At 43.8% G+C, this 23,268-nt stretch overlaps 1 protein-coding gene across 1 annotated transcript in view; it reads left to right on the top strand.

Annotated features, from left to right (window-relative positions):
- The window catches only part of HECW1 (HECT, C2 and WW domain containing E3 ubiquitin protein ligase 1), a 241,863-nt gene extending 219,533 nt beyond the window's left edge, over window positions 1-22,330 (top strand). Inside the window, exons 25-27 of the mRNA XM_063114547.1 lie at window positions 11,312-11,426; window positions 14,524-14,722; window positions 22,219-22,330. Coding sequence (XP_062970617.1) covers window positions 11,312-11,426; window positions 14,524-14,722; window positions 22,219-22,330 — 426 coding nt within the window. The remainder of the gene's footprint in view (window positions 1-11,311; window positions 11,427-14,523; window positions 14,723-22,218) is intronic.
- The last annotated feature ends 938 nt before the right edge of the window (window positions 22,331-23,268 follow it).

Raw genomic sequence — 23,268 nt, 5'->3', positions numbered from 1 at the left:
ACTGTGTAGTTTGCAAACACTTTCTCCCACTCTATACGTTGTTTCTTCACTTTGTTGACTATGTCCTTTGCCATGCAGAAGCGTTTCAGTCTGGTGTAGTCCCATTTGTGCATTTTTGCTTTAGTTGCCTGTCCCTTTGTAGTCTCACACAAAGAAATGCTGCCCACTCCCATTTCATGTAGAATTTTTCCTATGTTTTCTCCTAGAGTTTCATATGTTTAGGTCTTAAATTTAGGTTGATTTTTTTTCTGTGTGTGTGTCAATATACTACGTGGTTGATTATCGCGGCCCATTACCAAAACGTCCCTCCCCCTCCCTCTTCCCCCTCCCTCCCAGCAACCTCATATCTGTTCACTTGTCGCATCAACTTCAAGGAATTGTAATTGTTGTGTCTCCTTCCCTTCCCCATCCCAGTTTATTTGTGTATTTATTTATTTATCTTTAGCTCCCACAAATAAGTGAGAACATGTGATATTTCTCTTTCTGTGCCTAAGTCGTTTCACTTAATGTAATTCTCTCTAGGTCCATCCATGTTGTTGCAAATGACAGCATTTCATTCTTTTTTATAGCAAAGTAGTATTCCATTGTGTGGATGTACCACAGTTTCTATATCCACTCATCTGATGATAGACATTTGGGCTGGTTCCAGCTCTTAGCTATTGTAAATAGTGCTGCAATGAACATTGGGGAACAGGTGTACCTTCGACTTGATGATTTCCATTCCTCGGGGTATATTCCCAGCAGAGGGATCGCTGGGTCATATGGTAGATCTATCTGCAATTGTTTGAGGAACCTCCATACCGTTTTCCATAGAGGCTGCACCATTTTGCAGTCCCACCAACAATGTATGAGAGTTCCTTTTTCTCCGCAACCTCGCCAGCATTTATCGTTCAGAGTCTTTTGGATTTTAGCCATCCTAACTGGGGTGAAATGGTATCTCAGTGTGGTTTTGATTGCATTTCCCAAATGCTGAGTAATGTGGAGCATTTTTTCACGTGTCTGTTGGCCATTCGTATATCTTCCTTTGAGAAATGCCTATTTAGCTCTTTTGCCCATTTTTTAATTGGGTTACTTGTTTTGTTCTTGTAAAGTTGTTTCAGTTCCTTGTATATTCTGGATGTTAATCCTTTTTCAGATGTATATTTTGCAAATATTTTCTCCCACTCTGTTGATTGTCTTTTAACTCTGCTAATTGTTTCTTTTGCTGTGCAGAAGCTTTTTAGTTTGATATAATCCCATTTGTTTATTTTTCCTTTGGTTGCTTGTGCTTTGGGGGTCATGTTCATGAAGTCTGTGCCCAGTCCTAATTCCTGAAGTGTTTCTCCTATGTTTTCTTTAAGAAGTTTTATTGTTTCAAGGTATATATTTAACTCTTTGATCCACTTTGAGTAGATTTTGGTATATGATGAGAGGTATGGGTCTAGTTTCATTCTCCTGCCTATGGATATCCAGTTATCCCAGCACCATTTGCTGAAGAGGCAGTCTCTTCCCCAGTGTATAGGCTTGGTGCCTTTGTCAAAGATCAGATGGCTGTACATGTGTCGGTTGATTTCTGGATTCTCTATTCTATTCCATTGATCAGTGTGTCTGTTTTTATGCCAGTACCATGCTGTTTTGGTTATTTTAGTTTTGTAGTATAGTTTAAAGTCAGGTAGTGTTATGTCTCCAGCTTTACTTCTTTTGCTCAGCATTGCTTTGGCTATGCGTGGTCTTTTATTATTCCATATAAATGTCTGGAAAGTATTTTCTATTTCTGAGAAAAATGTCATTGGAATTTTGATGGGGATTGCATTGAATTTGTATATCACTTTGGATAGTATGGATATTTTCACAAGGTTGATTCTTCCAATCCAAGAGCATGGGATATCTTTCCATCTTCTTGTGTCCTCTTAAATTTCTCTCAAAAGTGGCTTGTAGTTCTCATTGTAGAGATTTTTCACATCTTTGGTTAATGCTATTCCTAAGTATTTTATTTTTTTCGTGGCTATTGTAAATGGGCAAGCTTTCTTGATTTCTCTTTCTGCATGTTTGCTATTGGAGAATAGAAAGGCTACTGATTTTTGTGTGTTGATTTTGTGTCCTGCTACTTTCCTGAAATCATTTATCAACTCCAAGAGTTTTTTTGTAGAGGCTTTAGGCTGTTCCATATATAGGATCATGTCATCTGCAAACAGGGACAGTTTGACTTCATCTTTTCCAATCTGGATGCCCTTTATTTCCTTCTCTTCTTTGATTGCTCTGGCTAGTACTTCCAACACTATGTTGAATAGGAGTGGTGAGAGTGGGCATCCTTGTCTAGTTCCTGTTCTTAAAGGAAAAGCTTCCAACTTTTCCCCATTCAGAATGATATTGCCAGTGGGTTTATCATAGATGGCTTTAATTATGTTGAGATACTTTCCATCTATACCTAACTTATAGAGGGTCTTTGTCATGAATGAATGTTAAATTTTATCAAATGCTTTTTCAGCATCTATAGAGATGATCATATGATCCTTGTGTTTGATTTTATTGATATGGTGTATCACATTTATTGATTTGCATATGTTGAACCAACCCAGCATCTCTGGGGTGAATCCCACTTGAACATGGTGTGTAATTTTGCATATGTGTTGCTGTATTCTGTTTGCTAGTATTTTAGTGAGGATTTTTGCATCTATGTTCATCAAGGATATTGGCTTGTAGTTTTCTTTTTTAGTTGTATCTTTACCTAGATTTGGTATCAGAGTGATGTTTGCTTCATAGAATGAGTTTGGGAGAATGGCCTCTGTTTCAATCTTTTGGAATAGTTTGTAGAGAATTGGTGTCAATTCCTCTTTGAATGTTTGGTAGAATTCTGCTGTGAATCCATCTGGTCCTGGGCTTTTCTTTGTTGGGAGCTTTCTGATAACAGCTTTAATCTCTTTTATCAGGGTTGGTCTGTTCAGATTTTCTACATCATCTTGGCTCAGTTTTGGTAGTTTGTGTGTGTCCACAAATTTATCCATTTCCTCCAGATTTTCAAATTTGTTGGCATATAGTTTGTTTATAGTAGTCTCTAATGATTCCTTGTATTTCAGAGGTGTCTGTTGTAATATCACCTTTTGTCATTTCTAGTTTTTGTTATTTGTGTCTTCTCTCTTCTTTTTTAGTTAGCCATGCTAATGGTTTGTCAATTTTAGTTATCTTTCCAAGAAACCAACTTTTTGATTCATTGATCTTTTGTATCATTTTGGGGGTTTCAATTTCATTAAATTCTGCTCTGATCTTAATGATTTCTTTCCATCTGCTAACTTTAGGTTTGGATTGTTCTTGTTTTTCTAGTTCTTTAAGGTGAAGTATTAGGTTGTTCACTTGCCATCTTTCCATCCTTCTGGAATAAGCATTTAATGTGATAAATTTCCCCCTTAATACTGCTTTTGCAGTATCCCATAGGTTTTGGTATGATGTATCATCGTTTTCATTAATTTCAATAAATTTTTTGTCTTCCTGTTTGATTTTTTCTTGGACCCATATGTCATTAAGTAGAATGCTGTTTAATTTCCATGTGTTTGTAGAGTTTCCAGAATTTTGTTTGTTATTGATTTCTAACTTTAATCCATTGTGGTCTGAAAAAATACATGGGATAATTATTATTTTTTTTTTAATTTGTTGAGACTTGATTTGTGGTCTAACTTGTGGTCTATCCTGGAGGATGATCCATGTGCTGATGAGAAGAATGAATATTCTGAGGTTGTTGGATGGAATGTTCTGTAGATATCTGCCAACTCCAATTGGTCTACAGTATCATTTAGATCTTGTGTTTCTCTGCTGATTCTTTGCCTAGATGATCTGTCCAATATTGATAGTGGGGTGTTCAGTTCCCCTGCTATTATGGTGTTAGTGTCTATTTCCTTCATTAGGTCTATTAGAGTTTGCTTTATAAATCTGGCTGCTCCAACATTGGGTGCATATACATTTATGATTGTTATGTCTTCTTGATGGATGAATCCTTTTGTCATTATGTAGTGGCCCTTATTGTCTCTTTTTATGGTTTTTAGTTTAAAGTCTATTTTATCAGATATAAGAATAGCTACTCCAGCTCATTTTTCGTTTCTGTTTGCATGGTAAATCTTTTTCCATCCTTTCACTCTTAGTTCATGTGAGTCGTTATGGGTGAGGTGGGTCTCTTGAAGGCAGCATATAGTTGAGTCCTCCTTTTTAATCCAGTCAGCCAGTCTGTGTCTTTTGATCAAGGCCTACCTGCCCAGTTGCATGCTGGCACTGCAGGGTACATGGTCTCTGCGGATGTCAGGCCTCTCTGGCAGGGTGCCTCTCTGGTCGATGCACACTCGGCCTGGCTGAGGATGGGGTCTGGTGGTGGCGAGACCTATCTGCTCGGTCGTGCACTGGTGCCACGGGGTGCGTGGTCTCTGCAGATCTCGGGCCTCTCTGGTGGGGTGCCTCTCTGGTCAGCACACACTCCACCAGGCTAGGTTAAGTTTTGTGTATGGTGAGAGATGTCTAGTTTCAATCTTGTGTATGTGGATATGCAATTTTCCCAGCACATTTATTTAAGAGACTGTCCTTTCCCCATTGACTACTCTTTGCACTTTTATTGAAAATCAGTTGGCTGTAAATACATGGCTTTATGTCTGGGTTCTCTGTTCTGTTCGTTTGGTTGGTATGTCTGTTTTATGTAAGTACCATGATATTTTGTTTACTATGGCTTTGTAGTATATTTTGAAGTCAGGTAGTGTAATGCATCCAGATTTGTTCTTTTTGCTCTGGATTGCTTTGGCTATTTGTGGTCATTTTGGTGCCACATAAATTTGAAGATTTTTTTTTCTATTTCTGTGAAGAATGCTGTTGGCATTTTGATAGGGAGTGCATTGAATCTGTAGATTGCTGTTGGTCATTTTCACAATATTAATTATTCTAACCCAGGAACATGGAATGTCTTTCCATTTCTTTGTGTCCTCTCCAGTTTCTTTCATTGGTGTTTTATACTTTTCCTTGTAGAGATCTTTCACCTCCTTGGTTAAATTTATTTCTAGGTATTTTATTTTTTTGGTAGATACGGTAAATGGGATTGCTTTTTTGGTTTCTTTTTCATCTTGCTATTATTGGAATATAAAAATGCTACTGATTTCTGTATGCTGATTTTGTGTCCTGCAACTTTACTGAATTTGTGTATCAGTTCTAAGTTTTTTTGGTGTAGTTTTTAGGTTTGTCTATATATAAGATCATGTCTTCTGCAAACAGGAAACATTTGACTTACTCTTTTCCAATTTGGATGCCTTTTATTTCTTTATCTTGTCTAATTGCTCTGGCTAGTACTTCCAGTGCTATGTCGAATAAGCATGAAGAGAGCAGGCATCCTTGCCTTGTTCCAGTTCTCAGAGGAAGAGCTTTTGGCTTTTCCCTATTCAGTATATTCACTGTCAGTTTATCGTATTTGGCCTTTATTGTATTGAGGTAGTTCCTTCCATGCCTGTGTTGGTGAAGGTTTTTATCATGAAGTGATGATAAATTTTATCAAATGCTTTTTCTGTGTCAATTGAGAAAATCGTATGGTTTTTCTTCTTTATTCTGTTGATGTTATGTATCATGTTTATTTATTTGTGTATGTTGAACCAACCAGAGTGGGATAAATTCCACTTAATCATAGTAAATGATCTTTTTAATATGCTGCTGGATTTGGTTTGCTAGTATTTTGTTGAGAATTTTTGCATCTGTGTTCATCAGAGATATTGGCCTGTAGTTTTATTTTTTTATTGTTCTGTTCTTGTCTGGTTTTGGTATCAGGTAATGCTGGCCTCATAGAAGAAGTTTGGAAGAGTTCCCTCCTGTTCAATTTTTTGTGAGAGTTTGAGGAGAATTCTACTAATTCTTTTTTCAATGTTTGGTAGAAATTTGCAGTGAAGCTACCCAGTCTTGGGTGTTTTTTATGGGATACTTTTTACTACAGATTCACTCTCTTGTTATTGATTACCAGTTACTTATTATTGGTCTGTTCAGGTTTTCTATTTCTTCTTGGTTCAATCTTGGAAGATTGTACATGTCCAGGAATGTATCCATTTCTTCTACGTTTTCCAATTTGTTGACTTATAATTGTTCATAATAAAATGTATTTCTGTATTTCTGTAGTATCAGTTGTGATTTGTCCTTTTTCATTTCTGATTTTATTTTTTGTTTTTGTTGTTGTTTGGCAGTTGACTGGTATCAGGATCTGAATCCTTGACCTTGGTGTTATAAGGTGGTGCTCTAACTACCTGAGCTAACTGGCCAGCCCTCATTTCTGATTTTATTTACTTGAGTCTTTTCTTTTCTTGGTTAGTCTAGCTAATGGCTTGTCAATTTTTTTTAATCTTTTAAAAAAAACAGTGTTTTGTTTTCTCTATCTTTTTTATTGTTTTTTTAGGTCTTAATTTCATTTATTTCTGCTTTTGTCTTTATCATTTATTTCCTTCTGCTAATTTTGGGTTGAGTTTGTTCTTGCTTTTGTAGTTCCTTAAGGTACATTTTTAGGCTATTTGTTTGAAATCTTCCTACTTTTTTGATGTAGGCATTTGTTGATACAAACTTCCCTCTTACTACTGCTTTGGCTGTGTCCCATAGATTTTGATACACTGTATTTCTGTTTTCATTTGTTTCAAGAAATTTTTTTAATTTCCTTAATTTCTTCTTTGACTCATTGGTAATTCAGGAGCATGCTGTTTAGTCTCCATGTATTTATACAGTTTCAAGAGTTTCTTTTGCTGTTGATTTCTATTTTTATTCCATTGTGATCACAGAAGATACTTGATATGATTTTTTTTTTAATTTGTTGAGATTTGTTTTGTGAATCCTGGAGAATGTTCCTTGTGCTGATGAGAAGAAGGTGTATTCTGTAGCTTTTGGATGAATTGTTCTGTTAATGTCTGTAAGGTCCACAGTCTATAGTGCAGTTTAAATCTGTTTGTTTGTTGATTTTCTGTCTAGATGATCTGTTCAATGCTGAAAGTGAGGTGTCATATTGTATTGGGGTCTATTTCTCTGTTTAGATCTAATAATATTTGCTTTATATATCTGCATGTTCCAACATTGGTGCATAAATATTAACAATTGTTATATCCTCTTACTGAATGGACCCCTTTTACGTTATCTTCTTTGTCTCTTTTTACAGTTTTTGACTTAAAGTCTATTTTATCTGATAGAAGTGTAGCTACTACTGCTCACTTTTGGTTTTCCATTTACATGATATATGTTTTTCCATCCCTTCACTTTTGGGCTGTGTGTGTCTTTACAGGTGAAATGAGTTTCTTGAAGGCAGCATATAGCTGGATCTTGGTTTTTTATCCAAAAGCCAGTCTATAACTTTTAATTGGGGAATTTAGTCCATTTACATTCATGATTATTATTGACAGGTGAGGACTTGCTCCTGCCATTTTGTTTTTGTTTTCTGATTTTTTTTTTTGTATTTTTTGTTCCTTTCTTCCTCTCCTATTGTTTATCATTGCAGTTTGGTGTTTTTATGTAGTGATAAAGCTTGACTCCTTTTTCTTCCTCACTACCATACCTGCCTTACTGGTGAATTTCATTCTTTCAAGTGTTTTCTTGATGGTGGTTATCTTCCTTTCACTTACAGATGCAGTACTCCCTTGAGCATTTCTTGTAAGCCTGGGCTAGTGATGAATTCTCTCAGTTGTTGCTTGTCTGTGACAGATCTTATTTCTACTTCATTCCTCAAGGATAGCTTTACCGGATATGGTATTATTGGTTGGCAATTTTCTTCTTTCAACACTTTCTCTCCTGGACTGTAAGGTTTCTGCTGATTAACTGTTAGTCTAATGGGGATTCCCTTATATGTGACTTGATGCTTTTCTCTTTCTGCTTTTAGAATTCTCCCTTTGGTTTTGACTTTTGACATTTTGACTACGATATGCCTTGGAGAGGACATTTGGGGGTTGAATCTATTTGGGGAAATTTGAGCTTGCGTCCTGTATCTGTACATCCATGTTTCTCCCAAGACTTGGAAAGTTTTCAGCTGTTATTTCATTAAGTAGGTTTTCAATACCTTTTCCTTCTTCTTCAGAACACCCAAAATTTGAATATTTGTTCACTTAATGGTGTCCCAAAGTTCCTGTAGGCTTTTTTCACTTTTGTAATTCTTATTTCTTTTTATTTTTCCTCTGATTGGGTAATTTTAAATGACCTGTATTTCAGTTCATATATTCTTCTGCTTGCTCTAGTCTGCTGTTGAAACTATTTTATTTTCATTTCATTTATTTAATTCTTCAGCTGCAAGATTTCTGTTTGGTTCTATTTTATGGTATCTGTCTCTTTGTTAAACTTCTTGTTCATATTATGAATCGTTTTCCTGATTTTATTGAATTGTCTGGGGTTTTGTTTGGTTTTGTTTTGGGGGTCTTTTGTGGGGGGGTTGCATCTTGTTGAGTTTTCTTAGGATCGTTATTTTGAATTCCTTTTCTGGTGTTCATTGGTTTCCTTTTCTTTAGGGTCTGTCACTGGTGTGTTGTTGTACTCCTTTGGTGGTGTCATATTTTCTTGCTTTTTCATGTTTTTTGTGTCCCTGTATTGATGTATGTGCATCTGGTGAAACAATTGCCTCTTCCAAACTTTACAGAATGACTCATAGAGTCTTTCACCTGCAGTTGAGTCTGAGCGTACTGGTTGAAAAGGGTGTGGTAGTTCTGTTTCTGTGTTGAGGCAGTGGTTTAGTCTCTGGGCTGGTTCTTCAGCTGCAATCAATATTGCCATTACCTGTGGGTATCTTAGTGCCCTAGGCTGTAGAAGTTTGTGGCCATGGCAGGGGTATAGGTTGTTAAGCCTTTGGTGGCAAGGAATTTTGGGGTCCTCCTATTCTTGTTTTTCACACAATGGAGTGACTTTGTCAAAGGGATTCCTTTTGGTGTTGCATCTTCCCCAGCCTACAAGCAGCTGCAGTCATGCTGGGTTCCAGATGCAAGTGCTTGGAGCAGCTGTGGAGCTGGGATATGGGGTTCAGCATCTCACAAACCTATCATGGCACCTACATCTTGGGGTGTAGGTTCACCCTCTGTGGCAGGGTTGGATGTAGTTTTCCCACAGCACCAGGACCTCTGGCTCTGAGGCCCCCTAGCAGCTCAGGCTCTGTGGACCAGGTTATATCTGTGACTCTGACCCTGGTGGGCTAAGCACTGCACTGGCCCAATTCTGTGCTCTGAAGGTTAGGCCCAGGGAGAAGAGCAATTTGGGAACCAGAACAAATGGGACTCAGTTTTCATTTGACTCCCAAGGAGTAAGGTACCTTGTAATGCCTCTAGCTCCTGGAGTAGTGAAACTCAAATATCTCAGCCTCTGTGAGGCCAGGTGCAGTGACAGCAAGAACCCAGAATGGCAAGGTGCAGTTTTTATTTGGGCATGGGGTGGGGGGTGGTTGCAGAGAATAGCACAGTGTTGACTTCACTCCCTAGGGGAAGAGTTGTCTCAACAGCTCAGTCTTTAGGGGAATAGCCCAGCTCCAGGGAAACAGAGTACTAGAGTTGTTCAGCCCCTAAGGCAGGGTGTCTCCACTCAGTAATTGCTCTTTCCCTGGGACACAAGGTACTACGTAAGCTCAGTCCTGGAATTACAGCTGCTCAGCTTGGCCAAGCAGCTTCTCAGCCAAGATAACAGTTCCTCGGGAAGCTATGTGCCCCTTCAGCTCAGTCCCAGAAGGGTGGGTCACAGCCACGACTAGGAGGGGTGGTTAAAGATTCCCCCAGAGGAAGTGTGCAGGTTTGCAGCTTCAGTTCCAGCCTGAGGGGGAGGGACACTGCTGCAACTGGGAGGGATGGGTGGAGTGGTACCCCTACCATCTCGTCTCTCAGGGTAGGGTGTAACAACTGCTCTTAGCTCAGCTCAGGGAAGTCCATTCAATGGCATCATAGTCTCTGGGGTGAAAGGGTGTCCCTCACCCCTGGGGTAAGACTCCCTCCAGCTGTAGTTCTAGGTCCAAGAAGGCACAGTAACAGCATGAATCACAGAGGGCAGGGCAACGTCAGCATGTATGGGGGAGCACAATTGTGTGGACCCCAGGCAGCTCCCTCAGCTGGGCTTAGTGCCCATAAGAACTTCAGGGGTCCCCAGTGGTGAGGACAGTAGGTGTGCAGGGTATGGATGGGGGCTGCTAGGGTCCTCTCACTTCCCTTTTCCCCGCAGGAAGAAGTCCTTCCTGGTTCCCACTGCTGCTGGCAGGGGGATGGGGCGGTGGAGGCCTGGTGTTTCCTTCTGTTCTCTGTGTGGCCATCCTGAGTTTCTGTGCTCACCAGGTTTCTGTTACTCCTGTGATGTGCTCCGGCACTCCCCTTTAGTTATTTTCATCCAAGTGTAGTTGTTTATTTGTTGTTCTGTCTGTTTTGTGGGAGAGACAAGCACTAGGATCTTCTAGTCAGCCATCGTGCTCTGCCTCTTCCCATGGAAGAATTTTGAGATGTCAGTGCCATTACCTGTTGGCTTATTCACCCCCAGGAATCCAGCTTTTCCTAGAATATTAAACTAATGAGGAGCAGGAGCACATGTTTCTTCTTCCCACAGGTGACTAAATGGGTGAATCTCCTTATCTATATTCTGAGACTTGGTATCCAGAGTCTTTACTGGGCTCCATGGTGAACTGGCCTCAGTCTCTAGACTCCAACTTTTTGTCTTTAAAAATGCAATGTTACTTAGATACTTAAATGTGACTTCAGAAAGTCAAGTCAGATTTGTTCACAACATGATTCTGAAAGGGAGTGTCAGAGTTAGTGAGAAGCGGGGGATCTTTTTTCTGTTCCCAGCCCATGAAGGGTTGTGTTATAAAATGTTTACATCAATGATTGTCTTGGTCCATTTGGGCTGCTGTAACAAATTGCCATAGACTGCATGGCTTATAAGCAATAGAAATTTGTTTCTCACAGTTTTGGAGGCTGGGAAGTCTAAGATCAAGGTGTCAGCAGATTCACTGTCTGATGAGGGTCTGCTTTCCGGTTTATAGATGACACCATCTCTCCATGTCCCTCACATACATAGTGGAAAGGAAGTGGGGCCTCTTTGAGAAGCCACCAGTCCCATTCATGTGGCCTCTGTCCCCATAACCTAATCATTTCCCAAAGGCCTCACCTTCTAATACCATGACCTTGGGGGTGAAGATTTCAACATAGGAATTGGGAGGGGAGGGTGTAACTTATTCAGATCATAGCAATGATTTTGAACTTAAAGGTGATTGTATGTTGAAAAAAAGAAATTGTAAATAAATGATGGTCTGTTTCTAAGTTTAACCCACAGAAATAATAACAATGAATATAGACTTCCTAAGTGTTTGGACCTGCGTGCTGAAGCCTGATCTGTGTTTCAGGTTGTAGACTCGAGGCTTGTCTCCGTGTTTGATGCCCGGGAGCTGGAGCTGGTGATAGCTGGTACTGCAGAAATCGACCTAAATGACTGGCGGAATAACACTGAGTACCGGGGAGGTGAGCTAGCAGGAGTTGTGATGATGACAACTATCACAGACATAATTCATCACTTTTTTAAAAAACGTTTTGTTTAGGTGAAATTGACATAACATAAATTTTACCTTTTTAAAGTGAACAATTCAGTGGCATTTAATACATTTACAATGTTGGGCAACAATTACTTCTAGCTAGTTCCAAAATATTTTCATCACCCCAAAGGAAACCCTGTAAGCATTAAGCAGTCGCTTCCCCCCACACCACCCTCCTGTTCCCCCAGCCCCTGGCAACCACCAGTCTGCATTCTGTCTCTATGAATTTACCTATTCTGGATACATCACACGAATAGAATCCTATGAAAGGTGGTCTTTGGAGTGTGGCTTCTTTAACTTAGCGTAGTGTTTTGAGGTTCATCTACGTGGTAGCATGTTTCAGTACTTCATTCCTGTTTATGGCTGAATAATATTCCATTGTGTGCATATATAACTCATCACTTCTTGAAGACTACAAACACTTGGCCTTGCTTCAGTACACAGTAGGTGCTCGTACATGCCTTTCCCCACATTCCCACCTGAACTTCCACTCACATGACGGTATCCCCCTGGTAGACTCCCTGGCCTCACTCAGTGTAGAGCCCGCAGAGGACACTGACCAGCTCCTGAACGGCCTGCAATGCTGTCAGCAAGTGTCTGTCACTTCCTGTAGAACTGGAGCCATCTTGTTCTCAATCCTGCTTTGCCACAACGTGGTTTTCACTATGGTCTCTCTCAGTCTAATTTCCAACCCCTCCTAACTATTCACTAACTATTCATGCCACCAAACTCTTCTTCCTGAAACTTTTTTTGTTTTTTGGCAGTTGGCCAGTATGGGGATCCAACCCTTGGCCTTGGTTTTATAGCACCCTGTTCTGACCAACTGAGCTAACCCTCCAGCCTGAAACATTATTTTTATCAGGCCATTTCCTTACCCACACAACAAGCTCCTTACTACTTATAGAAAAGATTTGTCAAAGGTTCTTTTTTTTTTTTTAGACTCAAAACCCTTCCTTCATGCAAAATACTCATATTGTAGAGAAACCCCAGTCAAGAGAAAGCTAGGGGTAGTACTGCCTCAGCCTCCCTCATGTCCCCAATATGCTCAGCCATGACAGGCCTCAGGGACCCTCCAAGCCCTTGTGGCATCGTGTGACAACTCCTCACTTAAGGTGTCCAGTCGGAAGTTCTCTGCCTGGTGAAGGCCCTGTAAGCCAGCACTTTCCTCTCCATCTTCGCCAGGCTGCTCTGCACTAGTCAGCTTGCCGTTGCCTGCACGTTTCTTCCTCATTCCTGATATTCCGCATTCCACCTGCCAGAATTGTCACCTCCTCTCCTCCACTTGCACAAAACTTCAGGTGCCTAACTCACTCCTGTTTTCTTTTTGAAACTTTCTCTGTTTCTACCCCAGCACATAGATTTCTCCCATCTTTGAACTCCTCTTGCATTTGCTGCCGTCAGGATGGATCATTTCTCTTACCAGACTGATCGATCCGAGCTCAGCCTCCCCAGCCAAACGCTTCCTCCTGCCGGCCCAGAGCAGCTGCTCCAGGCACACGAACGGGCACTGCAGGGCCGCGGCTTCTGTCCCCCACGCTCCCTGTGACCTCCAGCCGTTCCCAAGTCCCGGACCCTTCTGTCGTATACGGATGCTAAGAGCTAGGACATCAGAACAAAGAAAACTTGATGAAATATTGTTTCATAGAATTTTGTCTCTACCAAGCCTTTTTGTTCCTTGTCTACATGTGTAAGAGGCAGGAACATTTTAACTGGAATCCCAAGTGTTTAAATAGAAAGCAAACATCTCTGAGGACATGCTCAACGTAGAAAGCCCTTGTATAAACTGGCTGTTTTCTACATCTGCTTTGGTTTTAAAACTTGACGTGATTACACAGATTGTCTTAGGACTACCCAAGGCCGTCCCTGGAGAAGTCAGCAGGTCAGATGCAGCTGCTCAGTTCTCACCACACCTGACGGGCTTCCTCCCCTCCCCCCTCCCCCTCCTCATCCCCCTCCTCCTTCCTCCTCCACATCCTCCCTCCACCCCCTCCCTCCTCCTCCTCCACATCCTCCCCCTCCCTCTTCCTCCACATCCCCCTCCCTCCTCCTCCACATCCTCCCCCTCCCTCCTCCGCCACATCCCCCTCCCTCCTCCTCCTCCACATCCTCCCCCTCCCTCCTCCGCCACATCCCCCTCCCTTCTCCTCCTCCACATCCTCCCCCTCCCTTCTCCTCCACATCCTCCCCCTCCCTCCTCCTCCTCCTCTCCCTCCCTCCTCCTCCTCTCACTCCCTCTTCCTCCTCATCCTCTCCCTCCCTCCTCCTCCACAACCTCCCCCTCCCTCCTCCTCCTCCACGTCCTCCCCCTCCCTCCTCCTCCTCCACGTCCTCCCCTCCCTCCTCCTCATCCTCTCCCTCCCTCCTCCTCCACGACCTCCCCCTCCCTCCTCCTCCACGTCCTCCCCCTCCCTCCTCCTCCTCCTCCACGACCTCCCCTCCCTCCTCCTCCTCCTCCACGACCTCCCCTCCCTCCTCCTCCTCCACATCCTCCCCTCCCTCCTCCTCCTCCACGTCCTCCCCCTCCCTCCTCCTCATCCTCTCCCTCCCTCCTCCTCCACGACCTCCCCCTCCCTCCTCCTCCTCCACGTCCTCCCCCTCCCTCCTCCTCCTCCTCCACATCCTCCCCCTCCCTCCTCCTCCTCCTCCACGACCTCCCCCTCCCTCCTCCTCCTCCTCCACGTCCTCCCCCTCCCTCCTCCTCCTCCTCGACCTCCCCCTTCCTCCTCCTCCACGACCTCACCTTTCCTCCTCCTCCACATCCCCTCCCTTCTCCTCCTCCACATCCTCCCCCTCTCTCCTCTTCCTCCATGTTCTCCCCTCCCTCCTCCTCATCCTCTCCCTCCTCCTCCACGTTCTCCCCCTCCCTCCTCCTCCTCCACGTCCTCCCCCTCCCTCCTCCTCCTCCACGTTCTCCCCCTCCCTCCTCCTCCTCCACGACCTCCCCCTCCCTCCTCCTCCTCCTTCACGTCCTCCCCCTCCCTCCTCCTCCTCCACGTGCTCCTCCTCCTTTCTTTCGCTCCATTCAGGTTACCATGACGGGCACCTTGTGATCCGCTGGTTCTGGGCTGCCGTGGAACGCTTCAATAATGAGCAGAGACTGAGATTGCTTCAGTTTGTCACGGGGACGTCAAGTGTGCCCTACGAAGGCTTTGCAGCCCTGCGAGGAAGCAATGGCCTTCGGCGTTTCTGCATAGAGAAATGGGGGAAGGTTACGTCTCTCCCCAGGTACGGAGCTCCTGCCAACCTTCAGGAAACCCACCGAAGAGGGCAGAGTATACTTTGTTATTTGGGTTTCAGTGAACATTTGGGGCATGGAATTCTTTCCTGTCACCCAAAGTATTGTTGAGTTACTAGCAGAAGATGTAGGATAGGTGACTCTGAGACTTGGACTGAGACTATATTCTTAGCAAGGTTTTGGTGATGGATAGTATTTAAGCTGTAATATCTCGGTCCATGTGTCAGCCGTGGGAAGCTTTCCAGTCCATATATAGCCCAAGTTCATGTACAGAGGGCTGTCTAACACTGGGGAGGAGGGAGGCAAGGACATGAGTGTCACATGCTGGTAGCCCCAGGTGACCCCTCTAGCACCACATCTGTACTCTCACGCGTCACACTTGAGACTCATTCACGTGTGTGTCATATTTTTCCTACCAAGTTTAGAAACGTGAGGATGAGACCCCGTGTTTCTATGGGTCTGTACAGTGACTTCTGTTATAGTAAGATATCAAGAAATTATTGTGGGATAAATGCAGAAAAGGAGGCACTGAGGCTGCAGGCAGTTTTGCAGAGTAAGTTCCCCATGCTGAGAGTTTTCATCTCAACACTTCCTGGGTCCTTCCTAGGCCACTTCGGGTCGTCTGTTCCTGATCGGTGAACTAAGGAGCACTAGAGAGATTCTTCTGTAGAAGTACTGTGGTAATAAATACTGCCTCAGCAAACAAGAGAAGATTCATCCCTATTATCTTCTTCTAATACGACAATTTCTAACTAGGAAAGATTTGCATTTAACTCAGCTGTATCTCTACGTGACCACCCCAATACCCTTGCTAAATCCCTGTTGTGGAAGGATTTCGTGGACTATAGTTTTTGTCTCCCTTTCCAGACCTTCCAGTGTTCTGAAGACAATGTGCCTGATGTTGGTGAGCGTCAGCCACCGTGCCCAGCTGGTTAACCACAGCTGGGAGCCTGGTGCACTTTTTGGCTCTGGCTTATTTCACTCACTCAGATCAGCAGACCCTCAACTCAAAATGTCTCATTTGCATGGTTCTCCCGTAGCTGAACCTGCCCACTTAAGTCTGTCAAGAAAATAAGACTAAAATGGTAGAATGTCCATTTGTCTAGTTTAATGATAGATTTCTGGGATTAAGCTATTGGAAAACATTCTGCTTTTATTTTAGAGAAATGTGGTTTGAGTTACCACCTGGTGGCATCCTGTCCTGCAGTGTGCAGCCTGAGGAGGTGCAGCGGTGCACCTGCAGAGGGGCTTGCCCTCGGGGCCCTGCCCGATAGGAACTTGTACAGCACAAGGTGGAAAAGCCACGTGCTATGAGAATGTGGAGCAGAGGCTTAATCCTGACTGAGTTGCCCGGGGGAGACGCCTGGCATTTAAGGAAGCACTGGGAGGCCAGGAACCAGGAGAAGGGGGATTCCAGCAGGAGAAGCAGTGAGCAAGGCCTGGAGGTGGGGGCAGCACATGTTCTGGAAGGAGCCAAGCGGCCCCCGGGGCATGAGAAAGGTAGTCTGGTGGGCGGCAAAGAAAAGCCCCTACTGAGGAGCCCCTGCTTTATTCTGTACGAAATGAGATTCATTGCTTTTGTCATTAGGAGCCATAGACTGAGTATAATTTACATATTTGCTTTGGAAGCTTTGAAATATACATTAATGCTATTAACCCACACAAAGAACTTATAAGACACGTTGGGCTTCATCTAGGCTAAGGCACCCCTAAAGAGCCGCTGCTCTGCAAGCCCCAGAGAGGGTTTGTTGGGGAAACAGGGACTTTGTCCTGGGGCGGGAGGGCCCCAGGAAGCTCTGAAAGGACACTGAAAATGACCTACTGAAGAGTGACCCCAGCCAGTCTCCCTGCTACAGTTTCTGAAAAGCAAGAGCCTAAAAAGTGTCACCTCTGTGTAGAGAGAAATAAATAGCCTCAACTTCCAAGAACTGCGGTTTAGAAGACTGACAGCAGGAAGCCTGAGGCTGGCAGGAGCAGCTTCTCAAGGGACTGCGAGCCACAACACAGCTGGCACCCCACGGAGAGAGTGGCCTGGGGCTGCTCTCTCTTCAGATCTTCCCAGATGAGAGGGCCAAACGGTGTCACAGAAAGCCCATCACAGCCCAGGCGAAATGAAACCCTCATGCCAATCCAAGTCCTTGCCTTCTAAAAAATGTGTCGGGTTAGGAAATAGGACTTTGAGAGTCATGGTTTCTAGGACATGATTTTACAGTGCCTGGTGAAGAAACTTCCTATACTACCACAGCCAAAGTACAGGGGATGTGGGCCTGTCACGGAGGCCGAAGTCAAGGAACTGGAGGCTGGATGTGAACCAGCCATCCATGTGGACCTAGCTGCTGAAATGGAAAGGAAGATTTTAGCCAAGGGCCAAAGATTTAGATAAATATAAATAGCTAGAAGTTCAGAGGGTCAGAAGGAACAGAAGCTATGTCTAGATCACTGATTTTCAAGCTTTTAAACCACAGCCCCCAGGAAGAAATACCCTTTACATGCACAGTACCTGCACATATGTACTCATTTCATGTACATGTGTGTCTGAAACACAAGCTCCTCAGAACAACACTTTGCTCTCATCACCTGCAATACTCTATCTCCTACCCTATCCTATTTCATTAAAATGGAATGCCAGACAAAACCTGGAGTTTTTTAAAAAGTTATCTAAATGGCATGAGATTCAAAGAAACAGAAATTTTCAGTCAAGGATTGCAACGTAGTGATCTGGACTTGGCAGTGGGCAGCGAGGACAGAGCTCGCCACTCAGAACGTGGGACGGCGGCAGGACCCACAGCTGCAGAGAGGAGGAGCAGTTTCCTGTTTTGCACAAGGGCTCAAGAGGAGACAGAGAAAGCATGGAAGGAAAGAGAAGCATGGAAGCTAAGTCAGAGGAGACTGTCCAGGGCAGCATGGAGATAGAGTAACGGAGAGAAGAGAACCTCAGGGGGTTACATTTGGGGCAGGAGCCAAGGATATCAGAGCTATGAGTCATGGGTGGGTCAGCTGGCCTAAAAATTGCAAATAAATTTTAATATGATCTTGCTTTGCTATAGTTGTAGACTGAGCCCAGGCGCAAGGAGGATGGAGATTGGAGGGCTCATTAAGTTAGTAGTTGGCTTACTCTATAGGAATGGTTCTCAAAATGGGGGGTGAGAAAGACAATTTTGACCTCCAGGGACATTTGGCAATGTCTGGAGAGTTTGGTGTGGGTGTGTTGGGAACAGCCGGGGAGATGCCGCTAAACAATCTTACGATGCACAGCACAGGAAGCCTCAACAACGAAGAACTGTCCAGTTCAAAATGCTGGTAGTGCCGAGGTGAGAAGCCTGATCTGTAGCTGCTAGACTGGAAGACGCCCTGCAGAGGAGGCTCGAGGGAGCTCAGAGGAGAGAATGGCAGCCACTGGGAAGTCAGAGAGAAGCCGGGGAGGCGGGTGTTCAAGAAGAAGGACTGCCAAATGCTCAGAAAGAGCCTGCGCAGGTTTGGGTGGAGCATGGGCGTCTGCACTTGGGGATCGAGCAGTTACTGACAAGCTTGAAAAAGAGCAGACTCAGCAGGGGTGAGAGCAAGACCCATATAAAGAGAGTGAGCCTGAAGTTAGCATGCAAGGAGCTGGGCAGAAGAGGACACAGCCCACGTGCCATGCCCACGACTGGCTGGACAGCTGCAGCAAAGAGGCCTCTTCGGTGGCCTCTTGAAGTGGTCTCCAGCAGGGAGGAGCAAGGCTTTCTTTGTCACTAATTGGTTAACATTTTTATTCAATAACTTGGAAAAAATTGAAAAGACAGGGAGATCAACTGAGAAGGTGCCGCAAATGAGAAGGGCAAACAATCCAGTGATTGGCACAATCCAAATCCAAGATCATCTCAGAGTGCTGGACCCGAGGCTGACATGCAGAGTGGGATTGGACACAGCATGGTTGAAAAGGTCCAGGTGGATTCCACAGCGTCACGTGCGCAAGCAAGAGCTGAGGATGACTCATTGGCCAGTGGGTCTGAGAAGTCGCCACAAGTATGACACAGACCCTGAAATCATTATCACAATCCCGGTTGCATTATTCAGAGAATCATACATTTAGATGATGATTCGCACGTTACAAAAGGCGTGCTGTGTTTCTGTTGCCAACCTTCCCAACAGCCCTCTGAGGAGTACACAGCAGGCATTATTATCCCTGTTTTACAAGTGAGAAAACTGAGGCTCAGAAAGATTTGTTGACTTTCCCAAGGTCATAAAGCAGGTAAGTGGCTGGACTGGGGTCAGAATAGAGGCCTTCCATGCCCTTGCTCCAGGCCCACGCAGCCAGGCAACGTGAGCAGGCACTGGGCATCAGAGCCACACCCGAGTTTGAACACTTAGGGATAGGAACACTGAATGGGGTCCTGATTTGATTGTGTTCATTCATTCTAGATGACAGGCTGGAGTGTATCCAAGGGAGTTACAAGAGGCTGAGGATAAATGCAATAAAAGCAACCAGTAAAGAAACTGGACATTCAGACAGGGTGCTATTTGCTAATGCTTTCTGTTTATTCCCAGAGGTTATCTTTTATAGAATTAATTTGGTTCTCACTAATTTGTAAATATGAGATTTGGGGGGTAATACTTGTACTCATGAGTGCCAGTTAAAATGACCAGAAGGAGAAAACCAGGAAGACAACTCCTGCTCCTGCCTCCCTCCTGACCAATTCAGTCGTTTCCAAAAGCACAACGGGGGCTTTTCCGACTCACATGACTCGAATAGCCACAGCCCGGTGTGAGTTCCAGTTTCAGTCCATCTAAACATAGAGAAGAGTCACTGTAACTATCATCCTGCCCACCTTACTGAGTTCCCTTTCACTTTCGCTCAAACACATGTAGATAAAATATTTCAGTTATTTTCTTTTGAAGTAAATATAGGCCTTTTTGAATCTTATATCTAATCATCTAAGAACTCTGCTAATCTCTTTCTATGTTTATGTTTCTTACTAAAGCCAGATACTCTATTGTCCTGTGCCCACCCTTAGAGCCTGAGGACGGAGGGGAACAGGCAGGCGGGGGTGGGGGTGAGGGATCCTCTCCCAAGGACAGTGAGGGAGCTGTCACCAGGAGGAGGAATGGGTGCTGGGCAGACAGGAACTCCAGCATCCTCCCAGATTCTCCCTGTGCAGGAAAATCCTTCTGCCCTCCCCCTCTTCCCACCTGCCTCGTCCTCAAAATACCCATACACCATGCCAGCCTGCACGGTGACCTGGTATTCTGATTCATATCATGCAAAACGAAGGTGTAAATAATGCACAATTCCCCCATGGGTCTTTGTCACAGACCCTTCAAACCTGTTCAAACCTGTTGTGCAGACTGGGTCACAGACCCCTCATATACAGGTCGTGAGCTAGGAGGTTGGAAAAAGATTCTGGGAGCCAATGGCAAGGTTGACACGCTTTATCCAGATGCGAGTTTAGCCCCTCGTGGATCACAGCCATTGTCCTTTATACTAGAGTCAGATAGCCAAGGGACACCTGGGCGCACATGCGCAGTTAATGTGTTTACATCAGACAGGCTGAGCCAGGCTCAGCCGGATATGAGGTGAGGGAGCCTGACCAGTCCGTCTCCACTTTCCTCACAGTCTTTGTAGTTAAAAGAAGAGTTTAATATCCCAAATATAATTCTAATGAAGGGAGTTTAGTTTTGTCTCTTATGTTATGTTATGTTATGTTACGTTGTGTTATGTGTTGTGTTATGTTGTTGTGTTGTGTTGTATTGTGTTATGTTGTGTTGTGTTGTGTTATGTTATGTTATGTTGTGTTGTGTTGTGTTGTGTTATGTTGTGTTGTGTTGTGTTGTGTTGTGTTATGTTTTATGTTATGTTATGTTATGTTTTATGTTATGTTATGTTGTGTTGTGTTATGTTATGTTACGTTACGTTACGTTACGTTGTGTTGTGTTGTGTTGTGTTGTGTTGTGTTGCGTTCTGTTGTGTTGTGTTGTGTTGTGTTCTGTTATGTTGTGTTGTGTTGTGTTGTGTTGTGTTGTGTTATGTTGTGTTATGTTGTGTTGTGTTGTGTTGTGTTGTGTTGTGTTGTGTTGTGTTGTGTTGTATTGTGTTATGTTATGTTGTGTTGTGTTGTGTTATGTTATGTTATGTTGTGTTGTGTTGTGTTGTTATATTGTGTTGTGTTGTGTTGTGTTGTGTTGTGTTATGTTTTATGTTATGTTATGTTGTGTTGTGTTGTGTTATGTTGTGTTGTGTTGTGTTGTGTTGTGTTGTGTTGTGTTGTGTTGTATTGTGTTATGTTATGTTGTGTTGTGTTGTGTTATGTTATGTTATGTTGTGTTGTGTTGTGTTGTTATATTGTGTTGTGTTGTGTTGTGTTATGTTTTATGTTATGTTATGTTGTGTTGTGTTATGTTATGTTGTGTTGTTATGTTGTGTTGTTTTATGTTATGTTGTGTTGTGTTGTGTTGTGTTATGTTGTGTTGTGTTATGTTGTGTTGTGTTCTGTTCTGTTCTGTTATGTTGTGTTGTGTTGTGTTATGTTGTGTTATGTTGTGTTATGTTATTTTTATTTTGTGTTCTTTTTTGTACTGGTCGATGTCTCAAAACACCATTTCAATGCACCCCTCCTTCTAGGGAGGAAAAGGCATAAAATTAACTTTCAGCTGTGCCCATCCACTTTTCTCCCTACTTTGATACAGGACTCAACAAAAGTTCCCAGAAATCAACTCTTGACAGGGAGCAGCAAGTCAGGGGATTTGAGACCCCCCGGGAGGAGTCTGTGAGCCTCACACTCATGGCTGGAGACCCACATGGCTTCTCCTGGCCCAGTGTCAGCAGCATCTAGGGCAGACGCTGGTAAGCGTGGGCTGCAGGATGAAGCCCACACGGGGTGAGGCAGAGCCCAGGGAGGCGTGGCAAGGGTGCTTTAGGCATCTAGGGAGAGCCGGCTCACGTGTTCAGCTTGTCTTGGAACTGCAAGACAGCTTTAGGTTGTACGTGTTCTGCTGGGGTAGAGGAGTCAGATTTGTCCCCAGGGCACACCTGACTTGAATGGAGAATTGGATCTCAGAATTCCAGGGCATGGTGAGCTCCTCTAAGTAGATACACATGGTTTACAGAGGCCCAGAAGTAAGAGCTGGGCAAGAAGATTTAGGAATATGATCCTTTTATACTAGCTATATTTCTGCCTCCTTCACCAATGACATCTAAGTTAATCTCTCAATTGCTAAATCAGGCTGGTACCATAGAATGTATAATTAGTTTGCTAGTATAGTTCTAGTGTAATGTTGTTCCCTTAGAAATGCAAACCACCCATTTCTAGTTATTTCATTCCCCCAACTGGTCTATTCATGTCTGGAAGGCTGTAGTTTTTAGTTTGCAAAGTTTATGATGGTCCTGGACATTGGACCTGCTCTCTTTTGATCCCCTTGTGATTGACTGCTTCAGACTAAGTCACAGGTATAGCCGGATCCAGTGGTACCATCGAAACACACTCTCACCAGTCTTTTCTCCTTCGTTCAGGGCACATACGTGCTTCAACCGACTGGACCTTCCACCATACCCCTCATACTCCATGCTCTATGAAAAGCTGTTAACGGCAGTGGAAGAGACAAGCAGCTTTGGACTTGAGTGAGGAAATGGACCTCACCTGACCTTTTCCTGGCCAGTGACATCGCCCTCTCTGGGATGATTCCCTTTTGCTTTCCCTTAACTCTCCTTTGATTTTGGTATTCCATGATTTTTATTTTCAAACCAAATCAGAATTGACGAAATCTGTGCATGAAGAACTGCCTTCTCAGAGCTAACCTTCAGGCTTATCGCCTCTGTTTTCAATGAACTGCTAGCCTGTATGCAATATTCAAAAACAGTGTTCTCAAGGTCTCTGTATCCATATACCTCCATTACTAACAATGAAATATGAATGCAAGTTATGCTACACTTGACCAAATGGTAATAAATGTTTACTTCCATTTCTATCATTTAAGGGAAAATCTGAGTGTTAAGCATCCCAAGCTTTTATACACCCATGTCTTCTGAGCAGAGCCACCGTTTTTTATGATTTCTAACCACCAGCTCCAGAAGTAGGAGCTGATCAACTCTTTGTTTTCCTCTCACTGTACTTTTTCCTGTGCATTCTATCCATCCAAAGGACAGCAGTGGCAAAACTGGGGTTTTATGTGTTCCACTCATGATTCATACGTGGCATCAGTCCCAGCAACTGGAACTAGCCTTGACATACGGTGCAAACACGACACTTCCAACAACTATCAACAGCAAGGAAAACACCTGCGCTGACACGACGCAGTGCGTCCCGGGGGATATGGATTGTGGGCTCAACTTGAGTTTGAGAAGTCTGGAGGGGAGCACCTAGTGAACGCTCACTACACAAGAAGCACAAACCGTGCACAGGTCCAGGCAGGAAATCGGGGTGGATGCAGCACAAAGGACGCGACTTCAGCCCCGTTGTGCTGTACGCTACGTGCTAAAGCAGACAGGAGAAAGGGAAGACGGACATGTCACGGTGGCTTCAACACTTGAGTTCTGTACCATTTTGTTTCACTCTGTTTAGCT

This window comes from Cynocephalus volans, chromosome 11 (assembly GCF_027409185.1).
Source record: "Cynocephalus volans isolate mCynVol1 chromosome 11, mCynVol1.pri, whole genome shotgun sequence".
NCBI classification, from domain to species: domain Eukaryota; kingdom Metazoa; phylum Chordata; class Mammalia; order Dermoptera; family Cynocephalidae; genus Cynocephalus; species Cynocephalus volans.
This window is presented reverse-complemented; position numbering and strand designations above follow the sequence as displayed.